This window comes from Uranotaenia lowii, chromosome 3 (genome assembly GCF_029784155.1).
Source record: "Uranotaenia lowii strain MFRU-FL chromosome 3, ASM2978415v1, whole genome shotgun sequence".
Lineage (NCBI taxonomy): Eukaryota > Metazoa > Arthropoda > Insecta > Diptera > Culicidae > Uranotaenia > Uranotaenia lowii.
In genome coordinates, this window is record NC_073693.1 from 288,626,648 (window position 1) to 288,651,351 (window position 24,704).

The 24,704-nt window shown below is 34.2% G+C and overlaps 1 protein-coding gene across 2 annotated transcripts; it reads right to left on the reverse strand.

The window, feature by feature from the left end:
* Positions 1–142: 142 nt before the first annotated feature.
* Positions 143–22,960, reverse strand: LOC129755580 (nose resistant to fluoxetine protein 6-like). 2 transcript variants are annotated; one of them, XM_055752143.1, is made up of 7 exons: positions 22,704–22,960; positions 22,282–22,510; positions 22,062–22,211; positions 11,147–11,444; positions 9,973–11,080; positions 9,705–9,852; positions 143–270 (listed from the first exon to the last, which is right to left on the reverse strand). In XM_055752143.1, exons 1-6 carry the CDS (start codon positions 22,891–22,893, stop codon positions 9,737–9,739), a joined length of 2,091 nt encoding a protein of 696 aa, XP_055608118.1. In that variant the 5' UTR covers positions 22,894–22,960; the 3' UTR covers positions 143–270; positions 9,705–9,736. The 2 variants fall into 2 exon arrangements, with proteins under 2 accessions (XP_055608118.1, XP_055608119.1); XM_055752144.1 differs by lacking the exon at positions 143–270 and adding an exon at positions 9,500–9,629.
* Between the last annotated feature and the right edge of the window lie 1,744 nt (positions 22,961–24,704).

A 24,704-nucleotide genomic window follows, 5' to 3' on the forward strand; every position in this document is an offset into this window, starting at 1 on the left:
CTTTTGAGGATCAACCGTCAATCTGTTATTCCAGTTTTCTTCAAAAACTTTCTTTGAAAAACACTGAAACAATGATAAGTCAGTATATTGTATAAAAATCTTAATCTTCTAAAAATTTATTTTGGATAATAAGAAATTTACTGTCAACATATGGTATCTGGTGGTTCTTGTTACTAGTCAGATCTGTTTAAGCTTCCGATTTCGAATCCTCCAGAAGGTCGTTTCCCGTGGCCAGCCCGTCCAAATTGGCTCGTTCCGGATTGCTGCCAACTGCGAATAAACCAATATAAATGGGAGATATTAACCAAGCAGTAGCATCACAAAGTCATCCATAGCAGAGTTTAAAGAATTTGGAAAGCTTTTGGAAAAAGGCATATAATTTAAAGGGAATTAGCTTCTAATGTTATTTTTCAACAACTATTGGGCAAAATTTTGTCATGAGAAGGTACTTGCAAGACACGCCAACGGAAATACATTTGATTTTGTACAAAAATTTAAGCAAACGCAAAAATGTGCAAACAGCTCTCAAATAAGAGCAGACATTTCAGAAGTGTATTTTACACAAATGGAATACAACCCTTTAATAAATCTATAAAAAATCTTAATCATTTTTAATCTTTTTCCAGTACAATAAACAACTCAAACACTCCGTTGATTCCAGAAAAAAACATCAATTTGTTACTTTGGTTTACAGAAAACAGGTTAAAATTCCAGTTTTTTCAACCAGGATTTTTCCTTGTTAGAATGTTTTCCAAAACAAAACTTTCGTAAATTTAGCTTACAAATATCTCCAACATTTTTTTTTGTGAATGTAAGTTTATGTGAAAATATGACTTTTTCATTCAAAAACTATTAATATACTTAGGTGTATTTTCAATGGCAACAAATTCACCAGTTTTCGAATCACAATTTACCGCTTAGTAGATATCAATTTTTTTTTTCAAAAAATATCTAAAATACTTGAAGAAGGCCTAGAAATTGATTCTACTTACTTTTTAAGAGATCTTTAAATAAAAAGCCGTAGTGAGTTTTAAATTCATCGAAAATGTTCACCTTTTTGTTAACATTTGTTTCTCATTACAAAACGTCAAACATTAATTGGCATCGCGGATTGTATTGATTTCGTTCTCTTTTCGTCAATTCGCTTATCGAGAACACTAGCGGTTGACAGTTGATGATGATCGATGAGAATGACAACAATACAAGTGTTGTTATCATTTACGTTAAACTCAGCCAACACAGCATGTGGTTATGAGCTACCCTGCAGTATAGGCAGTTTATTCTGGGTTGCTAAACCCAGAAAGTGATAGTATTTAAGGAACGATTCAGAGTTTGGAAATCACTTAAAATAAGCAACAAGATTATTATCGCTACAGGGCTAAGATATTTTATTAATAAGGACTTGATAAACTGAAATGAGTAAACGATGTCTCATTTCCAAACTAAAAACTTCGTTGCTTAACCATTGAATTTTATAAGACCAAATAATTGAAATTAGAAAAAAAAAAATCTAGAAAAAAAACAAAAAAAAAACAAACAACTAAATTCGAAAAGAATTTACAATCTATCTTACAATTGAATCTATCTTGAACTTGAATTCTCAATATGCGCACCTTATTCTTATTTTAACTTTTTTAAGCTTTCACGTTCATTTTTATCAAAAAGAAACTTTGAAAATCTCAGTAATTTGGAAATTTGCAAAATGTTTGTAATTTAGCATAATCTACATACACTAAATCTTGTTGTGAGAAAATTGAGAGAAACAATTAACAAACAAATTCTATGAGTATAAAAAAATTGTACCAGCAAAACATTCCTACTTAATTTGTTGGTAAGCGATTACGGGATTTAAAATTCATCTTTTTGAGTTTTTCTCCTGAGCTTCATTTGATCCATTTTAAAAAGGATCAGGTTAATAATTTGCAAATTCTTGAAAAGGCTTGTCTTAGGTTTCATTGTCAAGTCAAGTTTGTGAGAGAGGGATTATTTGAGTATATTATTTACACCGTATATGTCAATACCTTTATTGACTAACTGCTAACTAAGTGTATTAATTACACCGTGTATGTCTACCACAAAAAAACTTTATAACTCGCGCATGCCCTTCGGCCAACGACAACATCGCGAACGGTTTCCCGAGAAAACGCCTGCAGTGGCAGGAAGTGAACTTTCCAGCTAGTTTTCCTAGGCACCTATCTAGCATCCAGGGATTTCCCATTAAGTGCGAATCTGGTGTTTTACATTGGCGACCGTGACAGGACGCTTTATTTTTAAAAGCAGCAAAAAAGTTGAGAAATTTTTGTGAAGTAGGAAAATCCCTGGTTGCCGATCAAAAAAAGCAAAATGGAGGTCAAATTTCAATCCGATGCACCCCCCCCCCCCCGATTGCCAATTTAGCTAGAAATTCGGTTAGGATCGCTAGCTTAAAAATATCAGGTGACTATTATCAGCTTTGGTATAAATGATCGTCAGTAAAAAAAAAAAGATGTTATCAGGTAATGATCGTCAGCATTTCAGAAGCACAATAACCAGACAATTTAAGGCAACAAAGGCAGCATCTTAATATGACAGATGAGCGCCAACAGAAACGAACACAAACAAATACAGGATCTCAATGAAACATGATGTTTCCTCGAAGAGATTCCTTTTTTTCTTAACTCTAAGCGTACATTTTTCGAGGCTAGCATCTTACAAATGCTAAAACCACCAACCCAACGAAAGTGTACTATGTATGCCGTGACCGGGATTCGATCTCATACCCCCTGGCTTAAAAGACTTGAAGGCTATCCTCTACGCCACGGGCGGCAGCAACACATCTTACTTTCCGAATAAAAAAGCGAAGTATGCACATTGTCAGCTAAATATAATTTGCTAGAAATATTGTTTAAATAAGCCTCGCTGAAAGAATGATAAGAACACAAAAAAGAAACATGGCAAGATCAAGACTAGAGTTTGAAATATTTATGTTAAAGATTGTCTTTAAAAAATATTGTTATGCGCTTATCATGTGAAATAAATCGTTGGCAACATACGAGTCAATGTCAAATCCAATTTAAAAAAAAACATAGAGAAAGGATTTATTCATGCTTCAAGTGAGAAGCATCGTTTTATTACTGTTCAAACTAATAACAATAGTGTGTCCGTTTTTGGAGCATGCTCCATCTATAACAGTGACATTACCGCTAACATATTATGTGTATAGCACCAAACCGAATAGCGACAGTAGGACTAGCGACGCTTTTTTACTAGCGGGATTCCTGTCATTCGCAGGTTTGTTTTTCCTTTTTCAGTCCGGTAGGCGATTTCGACGTAGTACTCGAACATTGTTTATGTTATTTACTGAACATTTTCCTTAGGACATCAATCGCATGCTTCAAGTCTCCAAGGAAACTCGCGCTGCGTCGTTATTATTTTCAACGTCGCGACGTATGCGACGTGTCGCTAGTAGGCAAAGCTGCTGTGATTATTATCGCTCATATTTTGGATTTTTTCTGCATGCATAATATTCTTCTTGTGTTCTCGATCATCAAATTTCACTGGTTGAGTATTTTTTGGCAAAGCCACTTGTCATCATGATGAAATTATCGATCCGCTGCATTGGTTAAGAAGCAATATACAATAGTTTTAATAGGAGAATAGGATTCGGCAGTCCGGCTTATCATCCTTGTCCCAGTCATCAGCAACAGTAATTCGTGCACGATGAACAAAGCGACGACAGAATTCGTTTGCTGGCCCATTTTTAAGATCAAGCAGCTAACGGTTTTTTCCTTGCACAGGCCCTTGTGGACAGAGGTAGACCCTAATTTTTGGCTCCCTCCGATTTGTATTTGCAGGATTGTAGCGGAGAGGCCGATGGTCTCCATATTCCTAGGACGATTGGGTTTTGTTGATGTTGGCAGTTTTTGGAGTGTTAATGTCCAGTTCATGTGTCGTGAGCGGATGATCTGTCAGCGGATTGATGACGATCAACAGCTGTGGTCTTTCTAAGCTCTCTGGATGGTTTTGATGAGACGCTGGGAGTTAGAAAACGGTTTTGGAGGTGGGCCATGCGATGTGGACGAGCTTTGGCACTGCAAGGTTTCCAAATGGATGATAGGCGATGTGCTTCCTTAACACCGATTATGCAACGGCGGCCAGCCGCACCTTTTTCTTCCAGAAGCAGCTGAGGTTGTTGATGTGCTCGCCGGAAGCATGAGATTTCGTTCGGAGGAGGGATGTGGGTGTTGGTAGAGATAGGCAGTACCTTGCTATACTTTCTACCTACCTCCTGCATCGGTCTGTCCAGAGTTCTTGTTGTCCTGGCGTTGAAGTGATAGTGGTGGTTTTGAGGTTGTTAGTGTAAACGGTGGTCGTCAGCGGATTATTGTTTTGATTCGTTGAGGACTGTTTCTGAGCGGTCGTTTCCCCTGACGGATCTTTCCAGCACCTATTCGCCATCGAAGTGTTTGCCCGGCTGGGTTCACGCATGATGCATCTGGAAAATGGATTACATGTATTTCCATGTCTTATTTGCATACTTACTAGTAGTTTGAATTCAAGGAGTTCTCGGACCATATTCGATTCAGACCTTACCGATGTTCGATGGATATTTTCTGTTGTCATCGTCCACTGGAGGAAGGATGCTTTTGATTTTAAACCCGAAGAGCGGTGCCTCTGGAATACATCGTCGTGTGATCTTTGTGATGAGTGCAAATGTAAACAACATTGCCGGTTTTCTCTCACTCTTATTCAGAAACACTCGGTACTGTGACGATGTTTAACCACGAACGCATCATATGCTGTCGGTATCTACTGTTGTCAGTTTAAATAAATAATTCCACAAAAAAACTTTAAAACCTCGGAACGCGATTTTTCATGCATGTTAAGGCAATGAACGACCAATTATGTTAAAAGCCAGTCAAGTAGTTGTTCAATCATCGCTAATTAATCGTTAATTGAAGAAAATCAATCGTAATGCCAAAAATGTTTTGTGAAAACACTGAATTACTTCACAATCGATTGGTTTTTGTTTCAATTATGCTTAGTAGACTTATAATCAAGTTACAAATTATTGTTTAAGTTGAACGATCCAATCCAATTAACAATAAATGTTTGAACACTGATTACTGAAAGTAATTCGATGCTTTACTATGAGTTATGATGCTTTTAAAGTTGAGAAAAGTAGAAAAAGTTTCACACAACGAGTGGCAAAATACAATAAAGGAAGTCATTATTAGTTCTCCATATATTGAAAATTAGTTCTCAATATATTGAAATAATTGTTGGACGAAATGTTTTATTGAGTTAACCCGTATTAGTTAAGACATGTTGGTTGAGAAATGTAATTTCGAATAATGCAGCAAGCGCGAATTGAATTGTGTCGATTTGAAGGTTATTGGAGGCGCAGTAATTTTTTTTTGTTTGTTTTTTACGGAGTAAAGGGGGAATGTGAGATAGGGATTATTTGAGTATATTATTTACACCGAATATGTCAATACCTTCATTGACTAACTGCTAACTAAGTGTATTAATTACACCGTGTATGTCTATATCAACATTGACCCATCTGCGATTAAGCGTGTTGGCTCTCACCAGAACTCGCGCAAGCCCTTCGGCCAACGACAACATCGCGAACGGTTTCCCGAGAAAACGCCTGCAGTGGCAGGAAGTGAACTTTCCAGCTAGTTTTCCTAGGCACCTATCTAGCATCCAGGGATTTCCCATTAAGTGCGAATCTGGTGTTTTACAAAGTTACATTCCTCTAATTCCATAGACTGTGCCGTTAGGGCAAATATTATTGTTTCAAGTAAAAACCCCAAAGTTGGCAGAAAATCTTCTTCTCCTCCTTCCTCTTTTTCGTCTTCACACGTCAGGCCGGCAAACAATCTGCCTGTTCGCGGTCAGCATCGGCCTACTTTGGAATCATGTCTTGGTAATGCTCGAAGTGGATTTGATGTCACCTGTGCTGATTAAGCGCCAAAGACTCGTTGTTTAACGTTTTTAGAGGTGGTTGAAAATGGGTTGCCTGCTTCGGGTTTAACTAATGGGAATAAACCAAGTCTAAACGTACATGCGAAGGCTTGGGGAAATTCCCGAAATTCGATTACCTGTTCTTCTCCTTCATTCCCTGATCCTTACAATTTTCTTGATTTGGGTGAAATTACTGAGGAAAAAATAAAATTTTTGCATCAAAATTTAATGGAAATGATGCAACTTATGTTGAAAGCAAATTCAATGTTTGAAGCTTTCCAAACTTCTTTTAATTATGCTAACAAAATTATTATGACTTAACGATTCCTTCATGGATCCAAATAGATATTTAAATATTATGAATTGTAAATCTAGATCTTTGCTGGCTAACCAAGATGAATTCTTTTTATTTTTGAAAACAGAAAACATACATATTGCTGCCATCACTGAAACTTTTTAAAGCCAGACAATAACTTGAAAAGCAATGCTTTCTTTAAAATTTTGCGATATGATCGACTTGATCGACAATGTGGAGGTGTAGCTATTGTCATCAATAGCCGTCTCAAATTTAGACTTCTTCCTTCTTTCAATACAAAAGTCTTCGAAACATTTGGAATTGAATTAGAAACTTCTATGGGGAAAATTATAATTGTTGCCGTATATTTGCCTTTTCAATGCAGCGGTGAACAGAAAAATTTTTTGAAGGGAGATTTACAAAAACTTACCAGAAATAAATCAAATTTTTTTATTATTGGTGACTTGAAAGCAAAACACCGATCTTGGAATAATATTTCATCAAATTCTAATGGGAATATTTTATTTAATGACTGCTCTCCTGGATATTATACAGTTGAATATCCTAATGGGCATACTTGTTTCTCTTCGATTAGAAATCCTTCCACAATTGATTTGGTTCTAACGGATTTAGGCGAGCATTGTAGTCAGTTAGTTACTCATGCGGACCTTGATTCAGACCACCTTCCAGTAACTTTTTCTTTATCCCAAAGTCCCATTGAAAACCCTTTAAAATCAACTTTTAACTTTCAAAAAGCTGACTGGGAGCGATATAGGAATTTTATTGAACGTAATTTAGATGTAAACGTTCCACTGAATTCAATAGAAGATATTGATTTGGCTGTAGAAAATTTGACAACTTCAATAGTCAATGCTAAAGCTGCTTCAATACCTAAAGTTAAACATAAATTTAATCAACCTTTGATCGATGATGATCTTCAGTTTTTGATACGACTGGAAAACATTCGTCGACGCCAATATCAACGTACTAGGGATTCTTATTTGAAATTTATTTATTGCGAACTTCAAAAAGAGATCAAACGTCGTTTAAATTTCATCCGTAATGAAAATTTTGCTAAAGCAGTAGAGGACATAAAACCCTACTCAAAGCCATTTTGGAAATTAACTAAAATTCTGAAAAAGCCCCAGAAGCAAATTCCTACTTTGAAAGAAGGGGATAAACTTCTTTTAACTAATGCAGAAAAACTCAAAAATTAGCCCAACAATTTGAGTCTGCCCATGATTTTAATTTAAACGTTGTAAGTCCAATTGATGCTCAAATTTCCCTCGAGTTTGATGATATTCTTTCTAAACAAATTGTATTTGAAAGCTCCTGTGAGACAAATATTGATGAACTTAAATTGATTTTCAAAAAATTTAAAAATATGAAAGCTCCGGGGGAAGATGGGATTTTCTATATTCTTATTAAAAAGTTGCCTGAAAGCGTTTTAAATTTTAAAGTTTAAATCTTCAATAAATGTTTTCACTTGGCTTATGTTCCCAATAAATGGAAAAATGCCAAAGTAACTCCAATTTTAAAACCTGGAAAAAGTGCTTCAGAGCCTTCAAGTTATCGACCAATTAGTTTGCTTCCTTCTTTAAGTAAACTATTTGAGAGAGTTATTTTGAATGAGTTATTTTAATGTGAGTCACCATTCCGACTCACATTAATCAGAATTCTATTTTCCCTGATGAACAATTTGGTTTTCGTCATGGGCATTCTACTACACATCAACTTTTGAGTGTAACTAATATGATTAACGCTAACAAATCTGAAGGTTATTCAACTGGTGTTGCTCTTCTTGATATTGAAAAAGCTTTTGACAGTGTTTGGCACAAAGGTTTGGTAGCTAAATTAGCTCGATTTGATTTTCCCGTATATCTCACCAAAATTATACAAAATTATTTGACTAGCCGAACCTTACAAGTAAGCTATCAAAACTTATGCTCTGAAAGGCCACCCATTAGAGCTGGTGTCCCTCAGGACAGAATACTTGGGCCAATTTTATACAATATTTTTACTTCTGATCTTCTTGATGTAGAAGGAAAAGGTAGAAGATTATTTGCTGACGATACTTTGCTTTCAGCCAAAGGTCGGAATTTACGGGTGGTACGCAGTAGATTGCAACAAAATTTAAATTCCTTTTTGAAATACTTGAAAATGTGGAAAATTTCTCCTAACGCTTCCAAAACTCAACTTATTTTATTTCCCCATAAGCCAAGAGCAAATTTTTTAAAACCTAATGAAAATCATTCCATAACTATTAATGGGGTTTAATTAGAATGGTCTGATTACGTGAAGTACTTGGGACTCACACTTGATCGGAATCTTACTTTTAAAAATCACATTGAAGATATTCAATCTAAATGTAATAAATACACTAAATCTCTTTATTCTCTCATCAACAGAAAATCCAGACTTTGCCTAAGGAATAAGTTGCTCATCTACAAACAGGTGGTCCGACCAGCGATAATGTTTGCAGTTCCGATTTGGTCTAGCTGCTGCGCGACGAGGAAGGATTCAGAACAAGGTTCTTAAAATTATTTTGCGGCCTCCACCTTGGCACCGCACCGAAGATCTCCATCGGATTGCGGGCATTGAATCGATCGAAGAGATGGCCAACAACATCATCTCCAACTTCAGAGATTCGTTCTCTCTACAATTAGTTTAATTTTAGAATAGTTTTAGTTTTTAGTTGTAAGTTTAAAATATTTCACACTACAGGATGTTCTCCTTCATAAAAATACTTTATTGCGCTCAGCAAATTTAAGTCGAATAAATAAATTTTAGTGAATAGTAAACTATAGGGCTCTGGACAGTTCATTATTGAACTGAACGCATAATTTAATGTAATAATGTAATATAACTGTAATGATGAATTGGTACGAATAAAAACATATTTGAAAAAAAGCTTCTTTCATAGTTATTGGAAATTCCATGAAAAATATAAACCCAATGTACGCTTCGTATCTTATAGTTTCTAGGAAACTATTTAACATGTGTTCAAGCGATATAAATATTCAGACGTTGGACAGAAAAATAAATAAATATATAAAACAACAATCTACTAAAACCTCTATTCGGTGAAGTAAAATTCTTCAAAAAATCAAATTAAGTATTATTTGTTAAGTCATGATGATCAAAACTTACGGAAGATTCATACAAGGAACGATAAGTTTTGTTATTAAAAATCAATATAGACTCACCGCCCCCTAAGCCCTTCCAACACCCTCCAAAATTCAAAATTTAGCTCACCACGTTAGAGACCACTTTGAAAACCACGAAACGCTGAACGAAAGGCTGAAATTATTTTAATTGGAAATTTTGTTGATGAGTAATGAGCCATACTCAAAAGCGAACGAGATCACCAGAGAAGCGAGGTTTGCTAAAGTTAAGAAAAGATAAAAAAAACATCTCAATTTGAATATTTGACTGTTAAGTAGGAAATGTGTTATTCTACCTATTTTCTGTGGTGATTTTTAGAGGCTTTTATTAAACTTTTTGGAGTTGATCTTTGGAGGGAAGAGTTTCCGTTGAATCCGCAATACTGGTACTGGCTGGTGTTTGACCTTCATTTAGAAGATTGCTATCAGATTTTTTGTTATTAGCTAGAAAGGAAGAACAAAACTCAATTAGCTTGTTTAACTCATCGTATAGCAACCTATTTGCAAGAAATAATGTATGAAAAGTTGGTCATATTTTTTTTTTAATTTAAAAGGAATGCTCACCTAGTGCCTTTCCAAACAAAAGCTTTTCGAGAATCATGACGGGTGATTCGAAGGCCAGAGACCAAACAACGGCCAGCGTAACGGTGTACCCAAAGTCACCCCAGAAGTTATGCACTGCTCGAATATCACCAAAGTAGGATCCATTGCGTACCGAAGCTTGTTGCATCGTTTGCACCGACATGTGCAAAAGGTAGATACAGTAAGACAGTCTACCGAGTGGTTGCCAAATCGATAAGCTGAGAAAGGTATCGATGGGGCCTCCATAGCCATTGACACAGGCGAATACGACCCATCCAAGAGCTATTGCCCAAAATACTCGGCTGCATGCTTCGTATAGAGCGTTTAGGAATAGAGAGGTCTCTTGGAAGTTCTCTGGCTGTTGAAACGGAAAGTCGACAAAAATAACAGTAAGTATCGTGACAATTGCGGCGATCCATCCGGCTGTTACGAATTGCTTTCGAAGGATCACTCGGTGGAGTTTGGTTTCGTGAAGCAGGTATCCAAACATCGCTCCAACAAGCCATGCTCCCATTCGAGTGTGAGTAGGATAGTAGGTGAGGGTCATTTTATTCCGTTCCGGCGATTGTTTTGGGTCCAACATCGACAGTCGCAGTTCGTAAACAAGAAACAATGCTATAACGCATCCCATGGAGAGCAGAATTAGGGCGGCAATTGCTACCAAGGCCTTCCGTCTCCAACGCCATAACGGGTAGATTATCAAGGGTGATAGAATGTATAGCTGCATATCCACCGATAGGTACCAACTGTGCCCCAAACACATCTGGGTTGGATTGACATAGTTCTGAAGATAGAGTAACGCTGACCACCAGTATTTGTCACAGGCTTGTTCCATTCCGAGCAATGTACTGTTCCAAAATGGTCCAGATCCGAAATACTTTAAAACAGTTGCAGTGAGCAGAATTAGTGCAGCAAACGGTGGAGTCAGACGAAGATACCGATGAAGATACATGAGCGGGAGATTCAATCTACTACTGCGGTTAAGCTCCTTCAACAGACTCCAACACACCAGCATTCCACTCATGAGGAAGAACGAATCCACCGAAACAGTTGCGGCTACCACTATCATACTGTGGTAGGATCGGACCCACTGAAACATATAAAAATAAAAAAAGTTTTAACACTTTTCCCTGCAATATTAATTCAAAATACCCACATCAAACACCGAAATTGGATTGACATTCGGGGCCACGATTACCATCAGATAGTTGTGGCAGAATACGATCCAAACCATCGAGAGGACCCGGATTCCGTTGAGGCAATCGATTTGTTCCGATTTCTTGTAGTAATCGAGGTGGGAGCGCTCCTTCAGTACCACTTGGAACAGTTTGAGTCCGTTTGAGTAAAGCGAGAACATGGCTAGCGCCATTCGTGGTTGTCGGGAACGTATTCGTTGGCAAACGTCGTATACGGTGCTTAAAATTAGAAGAAAACCAATGGCGCTGAAAATGAATCTGAAAGAAAAAAGATTTATTCAGAAAATTTATGTAGGTAGATTCTCAAAAACTTAGAAATGTGTGATAAGATACCCATAAAGATATTGAGACTTGTTTAGGTTTGTAGATCTAAAAGTATTATATAATGTATGAATATAATGACAATTTTTTGGGAGAAATGAGATATTGAAGTTATAGACCGTTTTAAATGCTTCTATGAGTGGAGTAAAGTGTCCTTATTAATAAAACAGGTTTGCTTTCTATTAACAATTTTTTCAATCATGAAAATTTTAATATAAGCACTATTTCTGTTCTACTGTAGAAGAGCTTAATAAGATTTAATAAAGCACATAAAATATTAGATAAATTTAGATTTCACTAAAGATGTTAAGCATTGACGTACAGTTGCGTAGCTCGAAGATTGAAATCAAGAACAGCAGCAAAAATTCTTCTAAATTCGACACGCTGCTCAGTTTTGTTTTTCATGAATGTGTGAAAGGGGTTCTGAAACATTGTGTTCTGGAGAAGCATAAAAAATTGTTTTTCCATCAAAATTTTTTTCCTTCACCAATCGATTGCTTAGTGATGTTGATTTTATTAAAATTTCAACTAAGACTAACATTTCATCTGAAGACTGCAACTCGATTGGACTTAAAACAAAAAAGTTATGGCTGTTCAAAGATTGCATTTTGTTGGCAAATTGTCGTCTAACACACAATGAGTACATTTGACTGACATTGCGTTTTACAGGACAATTAGCGACAGCCAACAAGTCCAATCGAGTTGCAGTCTTCAGGTTAAATGTTAGTCTTAGTCGAAATTAAAAAAAAAACAATTTTTTTGCTCTCCAGAACACAATGTCTCCGAATCCCTTTCACACTTGAGATGCAGTGCAACCCTTTTCCGTTGTCAGATTCAGCTAAAATTTGTCATATAGCCTTCTGATGATTCCTTCAAGCCATCCAAGTCTTTATTTTGCAAGTGTTTTGATTTCAAAATAGGTATTTTTTTGGACGAATTTAATAAATTTAATAAAAATATCCTAAATTGTGATTTTTATTAGGGATTAAACCGTGAATAGCTCTTCACACGATGATACACACAACATGCTTTGTTCAACAAAGTTTAAGATCACAAAAATTCGTATCTTTTGATGGCATTGGCTACACATTTTGGTCAGTTGAATACAAAATTTTTGGACTAAAAATTTTTTTTCTTGAAAATAGCTTGCTTATTTTCAATTTTGATACAAATTTGGTTCATTTTTCATTTCTTACGTGTAGTATTTAAGCCAAACAAAATTAAAAAAATATAACATATAAGTTTTGTGAAAATTTTTGGACTCAGAATTGATTTAAAATCAAGTATTTTGAAAGTGGACTTTTTTATTCAAAGATCGCGTTTGCGGAACCTCTAAACATGATTTTTTTTAGTCGGCCCGATACAAAAGTTTATTTCCCACATCCTAATCTACCATTTGGAGGGTGAGCCCCCAGATTCCAAGGCATTATGCAATTTTGGGACACCCTACTGGTCATCCATTAAATTTTGAGAGGCAGATCCAAAAAGGAAAGTAATAGCATTTCTCGTAAGAAGGAAGAAATAACATATCTCAACAAAATAAGTAATAACTTTGCCAAAATTACATATTTTATCAAAAACTTTGTTAAAATAATGTGAAAAATTATTGTTTAGTAGCTGGACAATTTTCATAGAAATCAATCAAAAATAAGGGTAGGTTAAAAAGGGGGTCAGTTTCGAGCAACTAACGATCCCTTTTTTTTGGAACGGATGTTTGCATAAATACCCATTGAAATCAAGTATTTGCGTTCAGGTTTTTCGTAGATTTTCTTTTTAACAATTGATGAATATTCACTTGTAGATCTAACCAATCTCACTTACAAAATAACAGAGATTTTATTTTTGTTAGCTTTTTGAGAGAAAATCACCTGTTTTTCCTATTTCCCTCTAATTTAAATACCTGCTAAGAGAAACGTCAATTACACTAGTTTATAGCATTTTTGAACTCAGTAAACTTCTAATGCGAAACCGGGCGCTGAATCCGAAAATTTAATTCAAAAAAATCTCAGTAGAACCGTTATTGAGTTATGCTCCAAATATGAAATTTCGAAAAAAATAAAATCTTGTGCTTAGATTAGAATATCTCGAACGGCATAACAGTAATTTGAAATCCCTCTTTTGCATATTGAAGATGAATAAATTTTCTATCGATCTGAACATTGATTTTGCATTTGATCAACAGTATTGTTGATATTTGTGAGTTTATGAGAAAAACAATAATAAAAAACGCAATTTTTTAGAGAAAATTTTGTTTCAACGAAAGTTTTAGACTCGATGGTAGCATTTATAAAATCTGATTTTCTTTTGCGCTTAAATATGAATTTATAACAAAGATTTCATGTGGTTATTTATCAAAATTGGTTAAAATTTGATGAATTATGGCTTCTTTACCATAATCTGCCGCTCATAGCAAGTCCGTCCCACTTGCGTTTTCATCATTTTTCAGTTTATCGCTGGAATCATTGTAATTTTATCTGTAGTTTCAAGAGAAAACTTTGTTTTCAGTACTTTGTTCTAATGAACATTGAAAAAAACCTCAAGTAATTTTGTCCCATTGAACAAATGATCGCAAATCGGTCCCATATGACATAAATCATCGCATGTCGGTCCCACTGCCATAAGAGCCCAGCAAATGATTTTCAACAAAATCAAAACAGAAAAATAATCCTTATAAAGCGAGAATCTTTCATTAGCATTTGCAGTGACAGATTCTGTTGATTACTTTGATTAAAAACGCACACAAGTGCTGAATTAACGTTGAACTTTTTACGATTTTTCATAGCCGTTTTTCTCATTTCAACAAAAACGCAAATGGGACGGACTTGCTATAAGCGGCAGTAATAGTATTTTTTGTAGTTTTTCATAATTTAACGAACCGCAGTACACTTATCATAGTATAAGAAGAATGAAACATGATAAATCTCACTCGCTTCAAATCAAAATTGTTTATTAGCTTACCAGAAGGTCACATGCCAAATTTCAGGAAAATCTGACCATAGGGAGGAGTTGCTTGAGTCTCAAACGTGAATAACATTTTGAGGTATTTTGCCCGGAAGGATAGAAAAATACTGGTTTTTCATCAAAAACTTCTTTCATCACTAGCTGATTTTTTTATGGTTAGTTTTCTTAAAGCCTAAGTTGAGACAAATGTTTCACCCGAAGACTGTAACTCGAATTGATTTGAAAAAGAAAAGTTATTGCGGTTCCAAGATTGTATTTTTGTCGAAAATTCTCGTATAAAACGCAATGCGTAAAAAGTACTCATTGCGTGTTGGACAAAATTTGCGGCCTTTGAACTGCAATAACTTTTTTACTTCAAGTCCAATCGTGTTGCAGTCTTCGGGTGAAATATTTGTCTCAACTTAGGCTTTAAAAAAATTAACCATAAAAAATAATCGGCTAGTGATGAAAAAAGTTATTGATGAAAAACCAGTATTTTTTGTTCCTCCCGGGCAGAAAACCTTAAAATTTTATTCACGTTTGAGACTCAAGCAACCCCTCCCTATGGTCAGATCTTCCTGAAACTTGGCGTGTGACCTTCTGGTAAGCTAATAAATAATTTTGACTTGTTGCGAGTTAGATTTACCATGTGTTATTCTTCCTATACTATGATAAGTGTAGTGCGGTTTGAAAATTATTAAAAACTGCAAAAATTACAGTAAAGTAGCCATAACTTCATCAATTTTCAACCGATTTTGATAAACAACCACTTGACATATTTGTTTCAAATTGACATTTAAGGGCAAAAGAAAATCAGATTTTTTGAATGCTACCATCGAGTCTAAAACTTTCGTTGAAACAAAATTTTCTCTCTTTCGCGTTTTTTATTATTTTTTTCTCATAAAGTCACTAATATCAATAATACTGTTGGTTAAACGCAAAACAGTGTTCAGATGATCGATAGAAAACTTATTTATCTTCAATATGCAAAAGAGGAATTTCAAATTACTGCTGTGCCGTCCGAGATATTTTAATCTAAGTACAAGAACTTTTTTAATTTTTCCGATATTTCATATTTGGAGCATAACTCAAAAACGGCTCTACTGAGATTTTTTTGAATTTAATTTTCGGACTCAGCGCCGGATTTTACATTAAAAATATTGGTCAATTAATCAAGTTCACGATTTTTTTAAAAATTTTGTAAACTAGTGTTATTATTTTAAAAAAATTTTATGTTCAACACCTGATTCTTAAAAACTACAGCTAAATACTATCGATCTCTTGAACGAAACAGAAACATGAAATGGGTTTATTAGAAATTAACTTATTGTTCTCAGCATTTCTATCGTTTTCAATTGTTGAAACACTTGTTGGTGTATGAAAGGATTGCAGCCAACGAAGGTCATGTCGAATTTCGCAAACTGACCATAAACATTTTGTAGATTGGCTCAAAAACTAACCTGTGTAAGAATTCATCTATATCAGAATGGATTTTAGGGTACCTCAATGAGCTTAAATTTTCTGTTTTTGATCCTCAAAATCCTTTGGTAGAAGGACCAAAGGAAATCGAAAAAATTGAGTGTTTATTTTTATGCCTAATGACTTAAAAATATCGAGATCTGGTGTTATCTATAAATATTTTTTTTTTCAGAAATAGATTTGAATATTTTAAAAATCGTCAAAGGAGGGACCAAAACAAATCTGGGAAAACGAAATATTCATTATATGCCAAATGACTAAGAAACGCATGAAACAGTTCTTGACGTGTTTTCCCGAAATAACAAATTTGGGTCAATTTTTGGTCAAAATCTACTTTCTGGAACTTTCAGAAAACAAACCGAGTCCCAGAAAGTTGAAATTTCTCCAAATTTTTATTTGAGACAACACTATATCTTAACATTTCATGCATTTCTAAGTCATATAGCATCAAAATCAAAATTTTGACTTAGGAATTTTCTTTAATCGCCTTTTTGGTGATTTTATTTACATTTGAGGACAAATCTGTTTTTCAAGATAACAAAAAAATTTGATTTTTTAAGTAGTCATTTGACATCAAGATTAAAATTTCGATTTCTCCGATTTCCTATGGTCCCCCAATCTACAAAATAATATATGGTCCGTTTTCAAAATTCGTTCTTAATTTTTTTTGCCATACATTCATTGTCATCCTAATGTATAGTTTGAATACCCGTGAACCATATGTTGAGGACGTTTTTTGACATCCGGATTCTACATTTCAGCTCATCAGCTGGAAATATGTTCATCGAATCACAAAATAATTAAACTAGAATCCAAAATTTTACACGTTTTCTCACCATGAAACTCCAGAAGTGATGTGATATTTGTTTTATATGATTTTTACATTAGTGTGAATGTGTATGGAATGGATTAATTTAATATATATAACTTGACTAAATCTACAGCACCAAGCTTCGAGATATCTTTAAACATGAGTCAAAGTTAACTTCAAACTTAGAATTTCTCAAGGCAACTCATTTTAATAAGTTCATTGACTTTTAAATGAGGTAAGCGCTTATCCGGGCCAAACAAATCCGAGCTTTTTAAGTTGAAAACCTGGCAAAATCCAAGTAATTGATTTCAGAATTGTCGACTACAAATCCGATCAATGCAATATCCGGGCAATGTTGGTGGTAACTCAGGAAAAATTCAACAAAAATTAAGAAAAAAAACTTTAAAAAAATGATTTTTCATCAAAACTTTTCATCAGTTTTTGAATCAAATTTAGGTTTCTATAAAACTTTTCATGATTATTTTCTCAATAAAATCCGGACAACTAAGCCTGACCGATTTTTTTTCCAAATTTTGTATTGAATATCCAGGCAAACCCGGATAGAACTGGGAAATCTGGCAAGTTTACTTTAAAAGCATTCAATACCTGTTTCAAAAATATTTATACTTTAAGAATCAACTATTTGATTTTAGAATCACGGTGTTGGTTTCATCAGTACAAATTCTTGTATAAGCTGGTCTCATTGATTTATTTTTGGATCATTTGATATCCCAGATTGGAAGCGACATTATGCAAGTCCTTTTGATATTTTCTACAAGACTGGAACAATTCCAAAATCTCTGAAAAATAATGTTTTGGATTCTATCAAATGAGTATAGTTTTTTCACATTTATTTTTAAATCTCATTGAAAACTTAAATACAAAACTCTTTTCATCGTTTAAATTAATTCTGTCAGAAACTATAACCAATTTAAATAAAAATTTTTTTTGGGACTTTTTTCATTTGGAACCAACTCGGCTTGTGGTATAGCTCAGTTGGCAAGTTAGTTACCTCCTGAGCCGATGTCCGTGAGTTCGAGCCCAATAGTAAACATCGATCACAGTTGTACCGGATAAGTTTTTCAAAAACCGTCCACCAACTGTAACGGTAACTGTTAACATCAGCAATACCGAAAACGATTGACGACTCTCTTTTAAAGCATCCCCTGTTTTATAACGACTCTCTGGGAGACGGCCTCTAAAGAACTGACGTTTCCGTTCGAGCAGCGGGTTATTGCATTGTCCAAGCAGGCAAAAGCACGCGTTAGGATTTAACAAAACAACATTGATTGAACAACATATTAAAACAAGTGCCTAAGTTAAAAGTATGATCGGTTACAATTAGTACGATTTAGTTACAAGAACAGATTGTATGCAGGTAAAACTTAAACTATCACTTAACATAAATCTAATATCCTAGAGCTAAACGTAATCTAAACAATTCTTCTAGTAACCACGGCTCCGACCAAACTAAGGCGTCTTACCCATTTTATAAATATAAGCACAAGTTTCGTAGCTAGCTCAGCGGGGTTTTCGCACAGGTATGAAAGTTGAACAATTGTAAATTTATCATATTCTAACTTCATATTTAGTTACAGCAAACACGCACCTCAATCAGATTAAAGTAACTTGTTCGGGCGTGATAGTAAAACGTAGTACACTGAATATGTGAGTAATCTAAAATTTGTTAAAAACCTGAAATATGTAATTCTAAAATTAGATTATATCCACAGCTTGAAGCTGCTAGTACTGCTACCAAGAATCAACGTTTTTTTTAACTAAATCCGTCCGCAACAGTAACGATGACATAAAGTCGCGAATGCCATAAAGATTTACCATTTTTATGGCTTTACGACTGTAATCCAAACAAAAAAGGAACGAACTATAGATATCCTGGTAAAACATATCTATCTTATTAATTTTGGAATATTGAGAAACAATAATAAATTATCTACACAGCGGATCCAATAAAATCAAAATCGGTCAACATTTGCGGCCACGGGGACAAACTACAGGTTCAATTTCCCCAAAACGGCTATTTTGCGAACAGCCTCAGGAATGCAAATAAAAAATAAACTGAATTGAAATAACACATGAGATCATCACATTTGACGGCAATGTTTTATTATTGACTTTGACAGATTTTGGCGTCGTGAACTCAAATCTTTTCTCAAATTTTTTCAAATTCAGAAGTTTAGGAATTTTGAGTGAAACCAATCAAAGATAACGGTTGAATCAATAAACCCATCTTTTGCTATTTTCCATTCCATAAAGGTTTCAGTTTTTATAAGACAATCTGGTTCAATAGATATATAAATATTTATGAATAAAAATAGTTCATCAAAATTGTTGAAGACCGATTTGTTTTATTGTGTAAGACATATCTAAAATTCAATCTAAATTAAAATTAGTTTTAAATTTAGAAAAATATTTCTGTTTTTAACCGAATTGGAAAAAGAAACTTGTTTCATTGAACTGGGCTTTAAAACCGAATGTGCCATTGGAAAGTTTTGTAGCAAGTTTTATAAAAATAATCATGAAAGGTTTTTTGAAAGCTCAAAATACGATTTAAAATCTGCTGATAAATTTTGATGGAATTTTTTTTTCAAGTTTTTTTTATCATTTTTCCTAGGCTTGTCCAAATTTCTCCGGATATTGCCCGGATTTTTGTTGACATTTTGAAATCAAATGCCAGATTTTGCCAGGTTTTTAGATAAAATAGTCTAGATTTGTCTGGCCCGAGTACGTGCTGAAAAGATTCTGGTAACCTTACTCGAACCTTGGTCTATTTAAGGTGTTGGGACTAGCGGAGGCAAATATCTGGAATCGAGGCCGAAAAAAACGGTAGATAGTTGATTAAACGTAAGCAAACGAATTATAATTTAGAATTTTTCTATTGCAATTGAATCGAATATCGTGGTAATTTAAAAAGTGTCCCATTAGAGCTTCGTACGAATAAAAGGGAACGTTACGAATTTGAAAATCGAGCTCTTATTGTAGCCACGATCTGAGAAAAAAGTAATGCAATTTTCAAACTTGCATTACTTTTTTCTCAGAAGTCAAGACTACTCGCGATCTCGGAAAAGTTAACCATTGAGTTGAAACATTTATTTTCAAGATGTTTGTAATGTTCTACAGTTTTTTTTAAAAGCGCATTTATTTCTGAAATAAATAAAAGAAAGTACCGTAAGCTGGGGGAACTTTGATCACTTTTTTAATTCATTTTTTAATATTTTGAAAAGGGTTGCTTTTTTGTAAAACCTAAAAGCTTTAAAACCCTTACTGAGGTGAGGAGTATTAAACATGATCATTGATTGCAGTAAATTCAAACAACATTGATGGTTATAATTAAATGTTTGTTACAAAATCAGATTTCAAGTTTCGGGGTAACTTTGATCACTATGGCTTTTAAGTATTTCAACATCTTCAAACTTATTGTTTTGATACCATTAAGCACAGAAGGCTCAAAAAATAGATAATAGTAATTTTTTGTTTGAACTAAATTGAATTTTTCAACATTTTCTTTCAAAAACAAATAAACTCGGTAGATGGACATTGTTGCTGCATACATTTAGGGGCAAAAATTATAAACATTTCTCAATATTTTTTAACCTCAAAACAAATAAAATTTTACCTTCATGCAATTCCCTAAGTCCTCGTACTGTTCCTATGTTCTTTTTTTCTTCAAACTTAACCATTTGATAGGGTTTTTAGCCATTTTTTCTATACGGGTTTTTCATGGAAAATGATCGATTTTTTTCAACATCCAAAAATTATCATCAAATGATCATAAAAATAACATTTAATCTTAATCTAAACCAAGAAAAAAGTTGAACTTTCATATTAAACAGCCCATTTGCTCCTAAATGCTTAAGTTTGATCAGGAGAGATGTTGGTTTGTGAACCTTTCATAAACCATATATTTTAAGATTTTAACATTTTTTTTTTTCAGTAAAATAAAAAATCTTCTAATAAAAACCAAATTTAGCTTTCTTGTAACTCAATTTACAGACTTTCAAACATAGTAAACAGTTTTCAGATATTTAAACTTTATACTAAGTTAATGATGATTATCTGCAAAAATTTCATGCTGATCAAAGTTACCCCGCTGATCAAAGTTCCCCCAGTTTACGGTACTCTCTCAAAAAAATCTTGCGCCTCGAAAAACTGAGTTATTTGTTGCCTGCCAGTTACATAAGATTTTTTTTATGGATTTAATAAGTTATTTTATATTCTTCCAGGTTTCAGATTGTAATTTTGTATTCTAACGAAAAACAAAGTGGTTCGTTTATACTTCAATCAAATAAACAGTAAATGTTTATAACAACACCGCAGCAAAAACGAGTTTCATTGTAAAAAAATAACTAGTTTTACAATGTTTGAAACAGGAGAATTTAGAATAAAAAAATAACCACACTCACTTTCACTCTACAATTTCACCGTTTACAGAAAAGCAACGAGAGAAACATACCTTCTAATATTGCAGTTTTTTTTACATTTTTGTTGTTTGCTCAGTGCCGGGGATGAACAGATTTTGCATGAACAATGCAGTGATTATCTTTTAGTGACGATAATTACTACGCGAAGATGTATTTTTTTTCCTCTGCCACTGGAAAATTGCTAACTATTCTGACTATCTCTGATGTTCCATTGATAGCAATGTGGTGACAGTTTCATTCATGAGAAAAACCAGTGAAACTTTATAACTGATCTTAAATTTTTAAAATTAGCATAAAAAGGAACATTTTTGCAGCGGAAATACACAACTGATATTTCATTATCTTGTAAATTTCGTTGTTTAAAAATTTCATTAAAAAAGATTTGAGGAAAAACTGTAATGTTCGTGGGTTGATAAATTATGCACTTGCCTCTTCCTCACTATGAGGGCTGAATATCAAAAATTGAGAATCATTTTCAGACGTGGACTTCGTTGTGTCAAATGCTTTTTAATGTTTACGAGTTTTGATCACCGCTAGTTGTTGTTATCTTTTTTAAATTGTAGTTTTTCAGTGATTAGCGAATCACCGAAAAACATCAATTTAAAAAGATAACAAATGCTTTCTACAAAAATTTTCTTGAATCTCAGTTTTAACTGATGAAAATGTAGGATAAAATGATTATATGTATTTTTTTTTCATGGAAATTAAAAAAAAACATAAACTTTTGACTATGACAAGAATGCTACAAGGATGATAAAGCATCACAAATAAAACTTAAAACAACTTTTAACTAAAGAACTTAAAATGTTTTATAACGCTTTAAATTTTGTACTTGTATATGTTTTTTGATTGTGAGATGTTTCACTAAATGTGTTACAAACTTACATGGCAACGATATCCTTCGTCTGAATTGGCGGAAGTGGACTTTCACATTCCATTGCAACCTCAAATTTTAAGGTGCTATTGATTAACTTTCGTAGCTGCTGTGAACTGCAGCTATCCGGAAAACATGTTCCAACTTTTATCGATGGGGTTCTGAATCAAATTTGAGAAAACAGTTAGAAAAGTTTGTAAAATGGAAGATTAGTCTTCGACCAGTACTTACCCACCAAGAGTTGGAAATCCTCGCTGAACGGTGTTATTGTTGAAAAAATCCGACAGTATGGTTAGAGGAACATCCATCAGACAATATCTTCCTCGAATCGATTCTGCAGACCGGTTGGCATCTTCCTGGTGGGTGACGTATTCGAACTTCCGACATTGGTCATAGTGACCCAGATCGTACATGTTTCCGGAAAGAATTCCCGATGGCCATTTACCCCATGCGTCAAGCACTTGAGGAACAAAAATAATCCATCAGTAGCGATATCTTACACCTGGCGTAGACATTAACTGGTTCAGCAAACAGAAGCATTTTAATTGAACTGAAGTGGGTAAATTCTTGCTCAATCACAAAACACTTGAACTTATTGTTGGATTATCGATGAACCAATTAATCTACACCCGCAATCACGTTACGAAACCTACTTTGTAGCCCCCAAAGATTACTAATCGTAGCTTCAATTTGTAGCTCACATTCGGTCACATTTTCGGTGGAACCATTTTTCCACAAACTCCACCAGCTGGAATCAAAGCCCGGAAGCTGCATTGCACCGGTAGCGATTCGGAAGTAAGCTTCAAAGATAAGCACCCAACTAATCAAACGTTTCGAGTCCATTTCAATTGCAGTGTTTATGATTCCGGTAGTTTTGATTGATTTCGAATGAACACTTTACAACTCGCCGTTTCGATCCAAACTAATTGCAACTATCTTAATCCAACAGCCATTTATAGATTAAGAGGCGTCTGATTCGTTATGATAGTGGGAAAAAGGTACCTTTAGGTTAATCCGTTGCAAGACATTTTGACTTTGTAGAAAACATAAGTAAAAGTAAGTCTTCGAAAAACTATTAAATGAATTTGAATAATGTTGAACTTTTCGAAAAAAAAAACATAAAAATCTATAAATAAAGCTTAGTTCTTTTAGAAATGGGACAGTTACGAATGCGTGTATCTCAAAAACCATTCGTTTGATAAAAATACTTTCTATGGAAGAAATGAAGGTAATTTTATGATAATTCATGAAAAAAATCATTAATCGTTTTTTGTAAGAAAAATCTCTACTTTATTCTTGGTGTCTCCCATCGGCCGGCGCACACTTCTATCAGCCATGATATTGTTCAATTTTTCAACTTTTACTTCGTTCAATCTGTATTCTAGGTGGCTGCATACTCCTCCTTCAATTTCTACTACTTTTTAGTCCAATACTTCTCTACTCTAGTCTACTGAGGGCAATTTAGTGGAAAAATCTGTTTCAAAATTACCAAAACTTGATTTTTTTTGAGCCACTTAAAAATGTTTTTAATGTTATTTCTGCTGGCAAAATCTGACAGTATCGAAGTAAAACTATCATGAGATTAATATTAAAGTATAATCGGTAAGTACAGATCGTAGGTTGCGAAGGGTACATACAAGATTACTCTTTTTAGCATTAAAAAACAGTAAAAAGCAATGTTTTCGATTTAAAAATTGTTGTTTTTTTTTTTTCATAGGACCAGAATCTTGGCAAATCATTTTATTTTAAACAAAATAAGCAGTAAACACATACTGGAATATGCTAGGGACCTTACCGCGAGTAGACAAGTTTTGGAATTCAAACTCTGGAATTTGTTTAATATAGGGTTTTTCACAAGTTTTTTCGTTCCTTCAGAAATCACCTGTCTCATTGCTTCAGAACCAGCTAAACAGCTTACAAACTCTGGAACTAGCAATAATTTGTTTTTGAGGTTAGGTTTGAATGACTCATAATTAGGCAACATTGTCAGCTTATCAGAGAATTTTTTTTGCAAATTTCACTTAGTTCTTCGTGGAGTAAAAATCAAAAATTCTGATCTGAAACTTGTTTTCCCTGAAGACCCATAACCGTAGTTGTCGATCATGTGCTTCACTACAATGCTTGATTTGAAGATTGTGGACATTTTGAAAGTGTTTGCATACTTTTCCACCATTCACACACACACACACACACACACACACACACACACACACACACACACACACACACACACACACACACACACACACACACACACACACACACACACACACACACACACACACACACACACACACACACACACACACACACACACACACACACACACACACACACACACACACACACTAATTTTTTGAATAATCAACGATTTTGTGAGCTATCAATTTGATAATGATGGTTTTTGAAGGAAACTGTGCAAGATAATTTTTTTCTTTTTCTATTACATCGTAAATATCTCAAAAACGCATGCATTTAAAATTTTATAAAAAAAAGGTCGACAAGTAATTTTTACAGGCAAAAATGCCGTCAAAGTTTTGAATATCCGATTACTAGTAAACGAGCTATTAGCAAAATAAAGTGTCCCATTTCTAAAAGAACTAAGCTTTATGTAGATGTATTAAGTTTTTCTTCGATTGTCACTGTAGCGTCCG

Excerpts from the sequence above, each read along its gene's own strand:
- LOC129755580 (XM_055752143.1), bottom strand. The coding sequence starts at position 22,893 with ATGGACTCGAAACGTTTGATTAGTTGGGTGCTTATCTTTGAAGCTTAC. Across the intron at positions 11,445-22,061 it reads ACGAAGGATATCGTTGCCAT|ATTCATTTTCAGCGCCATTG; the intron begins GTAAGTTTGTAA and ends TTTTTCTTTCAG. Across the intron at positions 9,853-9,972 it reads TTTGTTTGGAAAGGCACTAG|CTAATAACAAAAAATCTGAT; the intron begins GTGAGCATTCCT and ends CTTCCTTTCTAG.